This window comes from Liolophura sinensis, chromosome 1 (genome assembly GCF_032854445.1).
Source record: "Liolophura sinensis isolate JHLJ2023 chromosome 1, CUHK_Ljap_v2, whole genome shotgun sequence".
NCBI classification, from domain to species: Eukaryota; Metazoa; Mollusca; class Polyplacophora; order Chitonida; family Chitonidae; genus Liolophura; species Liolophura sinensis.
In genome coordinates, this window is record NC_088295.1 from 95,795,471 (window position 1) to 95,809,239 (window position 13,769).

At 44.2% G+C, this 13,769-nt stretch overlaps 1 protein-coding gene across 1 annotated transcript; it reads left to right on the top strand.

Moving 5' to 3' along the window:
• The first annotated feature begins 1,542 nt into the window (after nucleotides 1-1,542).
• Nucleotides 1,543-12,635, top strand: LOC135461301 (uncharacterized). The gene is made up of 5 exons (XM_064738322.1): nucleotides 1,543-1,814; nucleotides 5,041-5,364; nucleotides 5,866-6,114; nucleotides 8,191-8,304; nucleotides 11,774-12,635. The coding sequence occupies exons 1-5, from the start codon at nucleotides 1,757-1,759 to the stop codon at nucleotides 11,863-11,865; spliced, it is 837 nt and encodes a 278-aa protein (XP_064594392.1). The 5' UTR covers nucleotides 1,543-1,756; the 3' UTR covers nucleotides 11,866-12,635.
• Nucleotides 12,636-13,769: the final 1,134 nt, after the last annotated feature.

A 13,769-nucleotide genomic window follows, 5' to 3' on the forward strand; every position in this document is an offset into this window, starting at 1 on the left:
GTCACATGTGAGTGTCCATGTCTGGGCTGAGAAGTGTGAACATTGCCCCATGTGAGTGCCCATGTTTGGGCTGAGAAGTGTGAACATTGCCACATGTGAGTTTCCATGTCTGGGCTGAGAAGTGTAAACATTGTCACATGTGAGTTTCCATGTTTGGGCTGAGAAGTGTAAACATTGTCACATGTGAGTGTCCATGTCTGGGCTGAGAAGTGTAAACATTGTCACATGTGAGTGTCCATGTCTGGGCTGAGAAGTGTGAACATTGTCATATGTGAGTGTCCATGTCTGGGCTGAGAAGTGTGAACATTGCCACATGTGAGTGTCCATGTCTGGGTTGAGAAGTGTGAACATTGCCACATGTCAGTGTCCATGTCTGGGCTGAGAAGTGTAAACATTGTCACATGTGAGTGTCCATGTTTGGGCTGAGAAGTGTGAACATTGCCACATGTCAGTGTCCATGTCTGGGCTGAGAAGTGTGAACATTGTCCCATGTGAGTGCCCATGTTTGGGCTGAGAAGTGTGAACATTGCCACATGTGAGTTTCCATGTCTGGGCTGAGAAGTGTAAACATTGTCACATGTGAGTTTCCATGTTTGGGCTGAGAAGTGTAAACATTGTCACATGTGAGTGTCCTTGTCTGGGCTGAGAAGTATGAACATTGCCACATGTGAGTTTCCATGTCTGGGCTGAAAAGTGTAAACATTGCCACATGTGAGTGTCCATGTCTGGGCTGAGAAGTGTAAACATTGCCACATGTGAGTTTCAATATCTGGGCTGAGAAGTGTAAACATTGTCATATGTGAGTGTCCATGTCTGGGCTGAGAAGTGTGAACATTGCCACATGTGAGTGTCCATGTCTGGGCTGAGAAGTGTGAACATTGCCACATGTGAGTGTCCATGTCTGGACTGAGAAGTGTTAACATTGCCACATGTCAGTGTCCATGTCTGGACTGAGAAGTGTGAACATTGCCACATGTAAGTGTCCATGTCTTCTAACCTATGTGAAAACTGTAACTGTATCGCTCTGTCTTTTATTTTCCTGATGCATTTCCTGGGTGGCGCCAATGTGTATATTTTAGCATGTACGCCACTGACATTGCTCCCCCCCCCCCCCCGCCTCCCCACACACACCCAATATATAATTATCTCGTTCCAATCTTAGTGGATTCACTATTTTGAAATGTATTGCCAGTCAAAAGTCTATTTTTGGGCAAAGATGATAATTTATCACTTGTTATATTTATTTATTTATTTATTTCATTAGTGTTTCACGACGAACGCAAAAATATATCACTTATACGACGGCGGCCACATTATGGTGACACCAACCAAATAAATAAATAAATATATTTTCATACATAAATCATTTTCTTTTACGGTTTTTAGGTTTTATTAAAATGCATTCGAAGAATGCATTCTATGTTCATTAGTTCATTCTATCATTATTTGGTCGCGAAGCTGAGGAAACGAAAGTAGGTTACAACTACTGTGCAGGAAGAACAAGGTCATCAAATACAGAGCACCATGCGACCTACAAATAAGCGTCACTAACACACAATTGTGTTCACAACTCGGTCCCACGAGTGATTTCTCAGTATTCCAACAACTTGTATGGTGATAATAACAGGACGGAAAGCAATCCGTGGACGCAGTAGCGGAAAGGATTTCGGATTTAGATGATGTTAGATTTAGATTTCTGAATACATTATCACTCCCCTGAGAAGTGTTCGACCCCAAAGGATATAGCAGAGGAAGAATGCTCAACCTGTGCTGCACTCTCATTTGCTGGCTAGTTTGGGCCAGTTACGGTGAAGGTAAGACAAACCCCAGTAGATACGTCATTACTTGCAGTTACCTTGGAGGTAAGACAAACCCCAGTTGTCTATACGTCAACACCTGCTGGCTAGTGTGGGCCAGTCACCGTGGAGGTAAGACAAACCCCAGTAGATATGCCATCACTTGCCGGATAGTGTGAGCCAGTTACCGTGAAGGTAAGACAAACCCCAGTAGATACGTCATCACTTGCAGTTACCGTGGAGGTAAGACAAACCCCAGTAGATATGCCATCACTTGCTGGATAGTGTGGGCCAGTTACCGTGGAGGTAAGACAAACCCCAGTAGATATGCCATCACTTGCTGGATAGTGTGGGCCAGTTACCGTGGAGGTAAAACAAACCCCAGTAGATATGCCCTCACTTGCTGGATAGTGTGGGCCAGTTACCGTCGAAGTAAGAAAAACCCCAGTAGATATGCCATCACCTGCTGGATAGTGTGGGCCAGTTACCGTGGAGGTAAGACAAACCCCAGTAGATACGTCATCACTTGCTGGATAGTGTGGGCCAGTTACCGTGGAGGTAAGACAAACCCCAGTAGATATGCCATCACTTGCTGGATAGTGTGGGCCAGTTACCGTCGAAGTAAGAAAAACCCCAGTAGATATGCCATCATTCGCTGGATAGTGTGGGCCAGTTACCGTGGAGGTAAGACAAACCCCAGTAGATATGCCATCATTCGCTGGATAGTGTGGGCCAGTTACCGTCGAGGTAAGACAAACCCCAGTAGATATGCCATCACTTGCTGGATAGTGTGGGCCAGTTACCGTCGAGGTAAGATAAACCCCAGTAGATATGCCATCACCTGCTGGATAGTGTGAGCCAGTTACCGTCGAGGTAAGACAAACCCCAATAGATATGCCATCACCTGCTGGATAGTGTGGGCCAGTTACCGTCGAAGTAAGAAAAACCCCAGTAGATATGCCATCACCTGCTGGATAGTGTGGGCCAGTTACCGTGGAGGTAAGATAAACCCCAGTAGATATGCCATCACCTGCTGGATAGTGTGAGCCAGTTACCGCCGAGGTAAGACAAACCCCAATAGATATGCCATCACCTGCTGGATAGTGTGGGCCAGTTACCGTTGAAGTAAGAAAAACCCCAATAGATATGCCATCACCTGCTGGATAGTGTGGACCAGTTACCGTGGAGGTAAGACAAACCCCAGAAGATATGCCATCATTCGCTGGATAGTGTGGGCCAGTTACCGTGGAGGTAAGACAAACCCCATTAGATATGCCATCACCTGCTGGATAGTGTGGGCCAGTTACCGTGGAGGTAAGATAAACCCCAGTAGATATGCCATCACCTGCTGGATAGTGTGAGCCAGTTACCGTCGAGGTAAGACAAACCCCAATAGATATGCCATCACCTGCTGGATAGTGTGGGCCAGTTACCGTGGAGGTAAGACAAAAGACAGTAGTCTATACGTCAACACCTGCTGGGTAGCATGGGCCAGTAAGCAAATATGATGTAGATATAGAGAAATTCCTAAGTTTCATTCATTTTTGTCTTTCTTTAACTCAGAGCCATTCCGCCATTCTTATTTCAACAAAGTTTTCTATGCGTGAAATTGTAAGCCTTCTTATATGTCTTTAAACTCTTTTAGTTGGATGAACCGTCAGATCAATAGTGAGACCACCATACATACATTCACATAAGCGACCCACCATACACATATTCACATAAGCGGCCCGCCATACACACGTTCACATAAGCCGCCCACTATACATACATTCACATAAGCGTCCCACCATGCACACATTCACGTAAGCCGCCCACCATACATACATGCACATAAGCGTCCCACCATGCACACATTCACGTAAGCGACCCACCTTACACACATTCACATAAGCGGCCCACCATGCACACATTCACGTAAGCGACCCACCCTACACACATTCACATAAGCGGCCCACCATGCACACATTCACGTAAGAGGCCCACCAAACATACATGCACATAAGCGTCCCACCATGCACACATTCACATAAGCGGCCCACCATACACACATTCACATAAGCGTCCCAACCTACACACATTCACATAAGCGGCCCGCCATACACACGTTCACATAAGCCGCCCACCATACATACATTCACATAAGCGTCCCACCATGCACACATTCACGTAAGCGACCCACCATGCACACATTCACATAAGCGGCCCGCCATACACACGTTCACATAGGCGCCCACCATACATACATTCACATAAGCGCCCCACCATGCACACATTCACGTAAGCGACCCACCCTACACACATTCACGTAAGCGGCCCACCATGCACACATTCACGTAAGCGACCCACCCTACACACATTCACATAAGCGTCCCACCCTACACACATTCACATAAGCGGCCCACCATACATACATTCACATAAGCGTCCCACCATGCACACATTCACATAAGCGACCCACCCTACACACATTCACATAAGCGGCCCACCATACACACGTTCACATAAGATGCCCACCATACATACATTCACATTAGCGACCCACCATACATACATTCACATAAGCGACCCACCATACACACATTCACATAAGCCGCTCACCATACATACATGCACATAAGCCGCCCACCGTACATACATTCACATTAGCGGCCCACCATACATACATTGACATAAGCGTCCCACCATACATACATTCACATAAGCGGCCCAACATACATATATTCACATAAGCGGCCCACCATACATACACTGACATAAGCGACCCACCATACATACATTCACATAAGCGTCCCACCATACATACACTCACATAAGCGTCCCACCATACATATATTCACATAAGCGGCCCACCATACATACATTCACATAAGCAGCCCACCATACATACATTCACATAAGCGACCCATCATACATACAATCACATAGAGGCACACCATACACTCATTCGCTTTTAAGCGGCCCACCATACATACATTCGCTTTTAAGTGGCCCACCATACATTCACTGGCTTTAAGCGGCCCACCTTACACACATTCGTTTATATATAGTTGTGACGTCATTTTTTTCTCTCAAACATGTCAATATTTAGTATATGATATTATGTGTATGGGTAATATACTCGGAGAACATTTCATTAAAAGCATTGGGTTGTTCGTTCTGTGTAAATTCTGTGTAAACAAACGTAAATTAATAAATAAACACATGTGGGTAGTTTACACATGTTCTAATCTGTCTTTTACAGGTTGCTATGGCAATTGGTCAAATGTCATCTTGGAAGTCCCTAAAGATGTAAAAGTGGAGTTATATTGTCTTGTGCAGTCCAAACACTGTTTAAAGCACGCGCCCATTGCCAGGGGCAGCTGGACGCTCAGTAGTAATAATACTATTGTGGCCAAATTGGATTCCATGGGAAATGAATCTGTTGTCTTACCTGGTTATCAGCTGGTAGAAAAGTTTACACTGATTGTGACCAAAACTCGGCCTGGAAAATGGGTCTATACGTGTCAAGCATACAACAAAACAGATGGGAGATTTCCGGTTCACCAGATTTCCCTAAATGTCAAAGGTAGACTTTATCGGATTTTTCTTTCATAACACGCTTATCACAGTTTTTCCATTTTCAGATAATTCTCCGATTTGATATGAACTTGTAGATAACACATCAGAGCTTTGGAGTTTAAGTTTGTTCTGTCTGTTTAAGTTGAAAATCCACGTGTATATCCGTGATCAATGGCAGACAGAAAAAACTGCAGGGGAGGGTGGGGTGGGGTGTACGGGGGAGACTCCGTTGCCGATGTGATCATTTGTTTGGCGCAATGACCCAGAAGCCTGTCAGAAACGCGGTCGCTGTGAGTTCAAGTCCAGCTTATGCTGGCTTCATCTCCGGTCGTACATGGGAAGGTCTGCAGCAATCTTGGGATGCCCATGGGTTGGTTTCCTCCCACCATAATGCTAGCCGCCGTCGGATGTGGTTTATTCTTGAGTACGGCCGAAGACGTCATTCCGATAAATAAATAAATAAATGTTTCCACCCACTTGAAATTCTGCTGCTCTTTAACTTCTTCAGATTCATCTCCGCAAGTCGTGAATGTTTCGCCTGGTAATGTCGTCACACTGAGTTGTCCCGTTGATGAAGGGTCAAAAGTCACGTGGTACAAGTTGACAACCAGTAGTGTGAAGATTAAGGAGGCTTCAGGAGTACAGCTGACCATCCTGGTGGTTAGCCAACTTGACAATTACATTTGTGAGGTGAAAAGAAAACAAGGAGGGAGGGTACACACACAGCGCCATTATTTCTCCCTGAGTGTCACTTCAGGTAAGTCGTTGCTGGTGGAAATGTGACTGGGTGGAAGAAAAGGATTAGGTACAAAATAATTCCATATGGAAAATCTTTGATATTAAGAAACATTTCCATCCACATGACATAATGTCTTAGTCATCTCGGTGTACGTTATGGTTAAGTTTCCATCCACATGACATAATGTCTTAGCCATCTCGGTGTACGTTATGGTGAAGTTTCCATCCACATGACATAATGTCTTAACCATCTCGGTGTACGTTATGGTTAAGTTTCCATCCACATCACATAATGTCTTGTCCATCTCGGTGTACGTTATGGTTAAGTTTCCATCCACATCACATAACGTCTTAGCCATCTCGGTGTACGTTATGGTTAAGTTTCCATCCACATCACATAACGTCTTAGCCATCTCGGTGTACGTTATGGTTAAGTTTCCATCCACATCACATAACGTCTTAGCCATCTCGGTGTACGTTATGGTGCAGTTTCCATCCACATGACATAATGTCTTAGCCATCTCGGTGTACGTTATGGTTAAGTTTCCATCCACATCACATAATGTCTTAGCCATCTCGGTGTACGTTATGGTTATGTTTCCATCCACATCACATAACGTCTTAGCCATCTCGGTGTACGTTATGGTTAAGTTTCCATCCACATGACATAATGTCTTAGCCATCTCGGTGTACGTTATGGTGAAGTTTCCATCCACATCACATAACGTCTTAGCCATCTCGGTGTACGTTATGGTGAAGTTTCCATCCACATGACATAATGTCTTAGCCATCTCTGTGTACGTTATGGTTATGTTTCCATCCACATCACATATCGTCTTAACCACCTCGGTGTACGTTGTGGGCTAGACTATTTGCTGTGTCGAGTCATTTGGATTGAGCTAATTGGCTTTATTGGGTCCTGTGTACAGCGCTGAGTTGGCTGTCGGGTCATGTAGATAGCTGAGTTGGCTGTCGGGTCATGTAGATAGCTGAGTTGGCTGTCGGGTCATGTAGATAGCTGAGTTGACTGTCGGGTTATTTTCAGCTGGGATTTGTTGGGTCATGTGGACTGGGAAGGGTACATCGTGTTTTATTTTGACTGGGCTGAGTTGGCTTGGGTTATTCGGGCTGAGCTGAGTGGGCTGTGTTGTGTCTTTTGGAGTTTTGGAGTTTTTGTCTTTGTTTTGGAGTTTTTTTTAGAGTTGGCTTTGTCGGGTTGACAGAGGTGTGTTGGCTCTCGGATCATTTTGGACAGAGATGAGTTGGCTGTCGGGTCATGTGGACAGAGATGTGATGGCTGTCGGGTCATGTGGACAGAGACGAGTTGGCTGTCCGGTCATGTGGACAGAGGTGTGTTGGCTGTCCGGTCATGTGGACAGAGGTGTTTTGGCTGTCGGGTCATGTGGACAGAGGTGTTGGCTGTCGGGTCATGTGAACAGAGGTGTGTTGGCTGTTGGGCCATGTGGGCAGAGATGAGTTGGCTGTCGGGTCATGTGGACAGAGGTGTGTTGGCTGTCGGGTCATGTGAACAGAGGTGTGTTGGCTGTCGGGTCATGTGGACAGAGGTGAGTTGGCTGTTGGGTCATGTGCAGATATGAGTTGGCTGTTGGGTCATGTGGACAGAGATGAATTGGTTGTTGGGCCATGTGCAGATATGAGTTGGCTGTTGGGTCATGTGGACAGAGATGAATTGGCTGTTGGGCCATGTGCAGATATGAGTTGGCTGTTGGGTCATGTGGACAGAGATGAATTGGCTGTTGGGCCATGTGCAGATATGAGTTGGCTGTTGGGTCATGTGGACTGAGATGAATTGGCTGTATCAGGTCATTTGGATCAGGCTTGGTTTGCTGCGCCGGGTAATTTTGATCGGATTAGCTTTACTGAGTTGGCTGTGTCGGGTCATTTGGGCCGAGCAGAGTTGGCTGTGTCGGGTCATTTGAGCCAAGCAGAGTTGGCTTTGTCGGGTCATTTGAGCTGGGTTGACTTGGCTGCATTGGGTCATTTGGGCTGTGTCGGATCATTGTGGCTGACCCTGAATGTTTGGATATACCTGTATGATTAATGTAAACGAACCATTAACCCTTTTTTGTTGCAGCCAACACCAAGGACTGGATTTTCCCTACATGTACATTTCTCGCCATCGTCTTAATCCTAGGGCTTGTCATAGCCGTTGTTATCTGGTGGAAGCGAAATAAGAGGGGAGACAACGGTTAGTGTGTTGCTTCAGTTATTTGCCTTACGTTATTGTACACTGTATGGCTGTACGTAGTATGCCTGTACACTGCACGCCTGTACATTGTATGTCTGTACACTGTATGCCTGTACAGTGTATGCCTGTACATTGTATGCCTGTACAGTGTATGCCTGTACACTGTATACCTGTACACTGTATGTCTGTACACTGCATGCCTGTACACTGTATGCCTGTACACTGTATGCTTGTACACTGTATACCTGTACATTGTATGCTTGTACACTGTATGCCTGTGCACTGTATGTTTGTACACTGTATGCCTGTACACTGCATGCCTGTACACTTTATGCCTGTATACTGCATGTCTGTACAGTGTATATATGTACACTGCATGCCTGTACGCTGATGGCCTGTGCACTGTATACATGTACACTGCATGCCTGTGCACTGCATGCCTGTACACTGTATGCCGTACACTGTATGCCTGTACACTATATGCCTGTACACTACACGCCTGTACACTGCATACCTGTACACTGTATGCCTGTACACTACACGCCTGTACACTGCATACCTGTACACTGTATGCCTGTACACTACATGCCTGTACACTGTATGCCCGTACACTATGCCTGTACACTGTGTGTTTGTACACTGCATGCATGTACACTACATGCATCTACACTGTATGTCTGTACACTGCATGCCTGTACACTGTATGCCTGTACACTGTATGCTTGTACACTGTATACCTGTACATTGCTTGCCTGTACATTGTATGCTTGTACACTGTATGCCTGTACATTGTATGCTTGTACACGGTATGCCTGTGCACTGTATGTTTGTACACTGTATGCCTGTACACTGCATGCTTGTACTCTGCATGCCTGTATACTGCATGTCTGTACAGTGTATATATGTACACTGCATGCCTGTACGCTGATGGCCTGTACACTGCATGCTTGTACACTGCATGCCTCTGCACTGTATGCCTGTACACTGCATGCATGTACACTATATACCTGTACACTGTATACTTGAACACTGTATGCCTGTACACTGCATGCCTCTGCACTGTATGCCTGTACACACTGCATGCTTGTACACTGTATGCCTGTGCACTGTATTCCGTGCACTGTACGCCTGTACACTGCATGCTTGTACACTGGATGCCTGTACACTATATGCCTGTACATTGTATGCCTGTGCACTGTAGGCCTGTACACTATATGCCGGTACACTGTATACTTGAGCACTGCATGCCTGTACACTGCATGCCTGTACACTATATGCCTGTACATTGTATGCCTGTGCACTGTAGGCCTGTACACTATATGCCGGTACAGTGCGTGCCTGTATAATGTATGCCTGTACACTGCATGCCTGTACACTGCATGCGTGTACACTGCATGCCTGTAAACTGTATGCCTGTACATTGTATGCCTGTACACTGCATGCCTTTACACTGTATGCCTGTACACTGTATGCCTGTACACCGTATGACTGTACACTAGGAGGTGGGTGTTATTTCTAGCATAACCTCTTTGCACACTTTGTTTTGGTTGTCCTTGACTACTCTTTGTCTGACCTACCCGACGTTTCACATTATCCAACATCTTGGTTTTTGGTATTGTCCTAAGCAGTTAAATTATGCTGGGCAATGACATTTATAACCTAGACACCGATACTGTCCCAGGCACTGTTATTGTCCATGACGCCGATGTTGTCCTTGACACTGATATTGTCCTTGACACTGATAATGTATTTGACTCTGATATTGCCCTTGACGCTAAAATTTTTCTTGACACTTATATTGCTCTTGACATTTATATTGTCCTTGTCAGTGATATCGTCCTTGGCACTGATATTGTCTACGGTACTGATATTGTCCTCGGCACTGAGATTGTCGTCGACCCTGATATTAACTTAGGCACTGAATATCTTAAACACTGATGAATTTATAGACTCTGAATTTATATCCTAGACACTTACATTGTCCTTGACACTGATATTATTCTCGGTACTGATATCAGCACAGGCACTGATACCATTGTAAGCACCGATGCTATACTAGGCGTTGTACTTGTATCCTAGGCACTGATATTATCCTAGACACTTATATTATCCTTGTGTTACGACCCAGACTGTCTGTATTATAAAGAGATGGCTTGTTCGAAATACATGACAGTTTAGCCGCACAAAAAAGTAACCAAAACCAGCAGATTTTATTTGACAACAATTTATTAGGTTTAAGAACAGATAACAAGACTTTTACAAATACTAAAGTACTTAAGTTTAACAAGAAAGGATAACAGTATCTATACAAATACTAAAGTACTTACACGAACAACATGTCAAGTCCAAACGGACGCATACATTCCACAATGCGGAAAACCATACAGGCATAAATGCACAAATAAGAGGGAAAATTCACAGTATAACTGAGTGTATGACGAAATATACACAAAATTCCACTGACAGGGTCCGTTTACTAATAAGCACTGTGTACACAAGAGCACAAATTAAATATACAAGTTCAGACTGAACAAGTGCTCGGTGGAGATAGGATATAACAAAGCCAGAGGCTATAAAGACACCAAAATTCAGCGCAAAAGGCCTACTAAAGTAATACACAGCGAAAGCATCCAAAACTCTCAATAATTCTCCTTTCTCCTCCTTTGACCTGCTTTCATAGGTCTTGTATAGACTGGTGGAATTCTCTAGAATAAGAAAATTCTTGAACACTTGTTGTAAACAAACAGGCCCCGAACTCAGGGTATTCTGGAACATTCTAAGGCAGAGACAGACAGCAGGCTCTGAACTCAACATATGTAAACAAGCTAAATTTAGAAGCTGACGGCAGCACATAACACTTGGCACCCATATTGTCCGAGACACTGTTAATTTTACAGGGTCTGATATTGTTCTAATGACTGACGTATTAGTATAACTAGTATTATCCTAGTCACTGATATTGTCATAATGACTGATGTTATCCTAGTAATATAATCTTAAGCACTGACATTAACCTGGCAACTAGTATTATCGCAGGCACTGACATTATCCTAGTCACTGATATTGTCATAATGACTGATGTTATCCTAGTAATATAATCTTAAGCACTGATATTAACCTGGGAACTAGTATTATCGCAGGCACTGACATTGTCCTAGTCACTGATATTGTCATAATGACTGATGTTATCCTAGTAATATAATCTTAAGCACTGATACTAACCTGGGAACTAGTATTATCGCAGGCACTGACATTATCCTAGTCACTGATATTACCATATACATTTATAATTTCCTAGCACTGATTTTGTCCTAGGCACTGATATTGTCTTCATTTCCGCCCTGGTAAGCAGTGTTATCAAGTTTCCAGCCCCGAGCCTGTGCATTGATTACGATATCTTTGACTTCAGAGAGGGATGACAAAAAAAAGGTAGTTGAAATGTTATCGCTAAATTTCTTTTTATCCCCAGAAACGAAGGATGGGAAGACAGAAGGCCAAGGACCGGATGTAGTGCCGTTAACTGAGGGTGAAGTAAAACTGAACGGTTTGGGTCCCGTGTGATACCTGCGATCATATCTGTATATATGTACAGTCTTCTGATGTAACAATTTGTTTCGCTAATTTGATTTGATATGACGCTTATGTGTACAGAAGGTAGCTGGATTCGAACATTATCTCAGTTGTCAAGATGGTGTAATCTGCATGGTCGATCTCTAGGAACTCGGTGTCTAGAGTTCACGCTGCGTGCGCAAGCTCGGTTAGGTAGAACGCTGCGTGCACAATGATCTCTTTGTACAGTGTGAAATTAAATTAGTTCTCTCATGAACCTGTTGTTTGATGGTTGTCTGTGCATACATGTAGATTAGTGCTCTCATGAACCTGTTGTTTGATTATTGTCTGTGCATACATGTAGATTAGTGCTCTCATGAACCTGTTGTTTGATGGTTGTCTGTGCATACATGTAGATTAGTGCTCTCATGAACCTGTTGTTTGATGATTGTCTGTGCATACATGTAGATTAGTTCTCTCCTGAACCTGTTGTTTGATGATTGTCTGTGCATACATGTAGATTAGTGCTCTCATGAACTTGTTGTTTGATGATTGTCTGTGCATACATGAAGATTAGTGCTCTCATGAACCTGTTGTTTGATGGTTGTCTGTGCATACATGTAGATTAGTGCTCTCATGAACCTGTTGTTTGATGATTGTCTGTGCATACATGTAGATTAGTGCTCTCATGAACCTGTTGTTTGATGATTGTCTGTGCATACATGTAGATTAGTGCTCTCATGAACCTGTTGTTTGATGGTTGTTTGGTATACATGTAAATTAGTGCGCTCACATAAAATCTCAAAATGTCGAAATCTTGTGTTTAACAAGTGTTCACTTTATATTCTGTGTTTACAGTATTTTCGTGTGAAAGAAAGACATGGACATCTTGGAAATTAAAATGTTTCCAATTTCTGTCAATGCTGAAACATTTATTATTGACGTGATCGACGTTTCTCCGCGCTGCAAACATTATGGAATGTCTTACTGAGGTAAACTGGCAAGAGGTCGTATTTCATCGGTTACGGTTACGTGTGACCATTTGCCACCTTTCTCTCTGTCGTTGCTGCTCTGGTTTTACTCCCTATGATGCACGTCTATCACACTGTCGTTACTGCTCTGGTTATACTCTCTGTGGTGTACGTCTGTCACACTGTCGTCACTGCTTTGGTTTTACTCTCTGTGGTGTACATCTATCACACTGTCGTCACCGCTCTGGTTTTACTCTCTGTGGTGTACGTCTGTCACACTGTCGTTGCTGCTCTGGTTTTACTCCCTATGATGCACGTCTATCACACTGTCGTTACTGCTCTGGTTATACTCTCTGTGGTGTACGTCTGTCACACTGTCGTCACTGCTCTGGTTTTACTCTCTGTGGTGTACGTCTGTCACACTGTCGTCACTGCTCTGGTTTTACTCTCTGTGGTGTACGTCTATCACACTGTCGTTGCTGCTCTGGTTTTACTCCCTATGATGCACGTCTATCACACTGTCGTTACTGCTCTGGTTATACTCTCTGTGGTGTACGTCTGTCACACTGTCGTCACTGCTCTGGTTTTACTCTCTGTGGTGTACGTCTGTCACACTGTCGTCACTGCTCTGGTTTTACTCTCTGTGGTGTACGTCTATCACGCTGTCGTTTCTGCTTTGGTTTTACTCTCTGTGGTGTACATCTATCACACTGTCGTTACTGCTCTGGTTTTACTCTCTGTGGTGTACGTCTATCACACTGTCGTTGCTGCTCTGGTTTTACTCTCTGTGGTGTACGTCTATCACACTGTCGTTGCTGCTCTGGTTTTACTCCCTATGATGCACGTCTATCACACTGTCGTCGCTGCTCTGGTTTTAGTCTCTATGCTGTATGTCTACCACACTGTCGATGCTACTCTGGTTTTAGTCTCTATGCTGTATGTCTA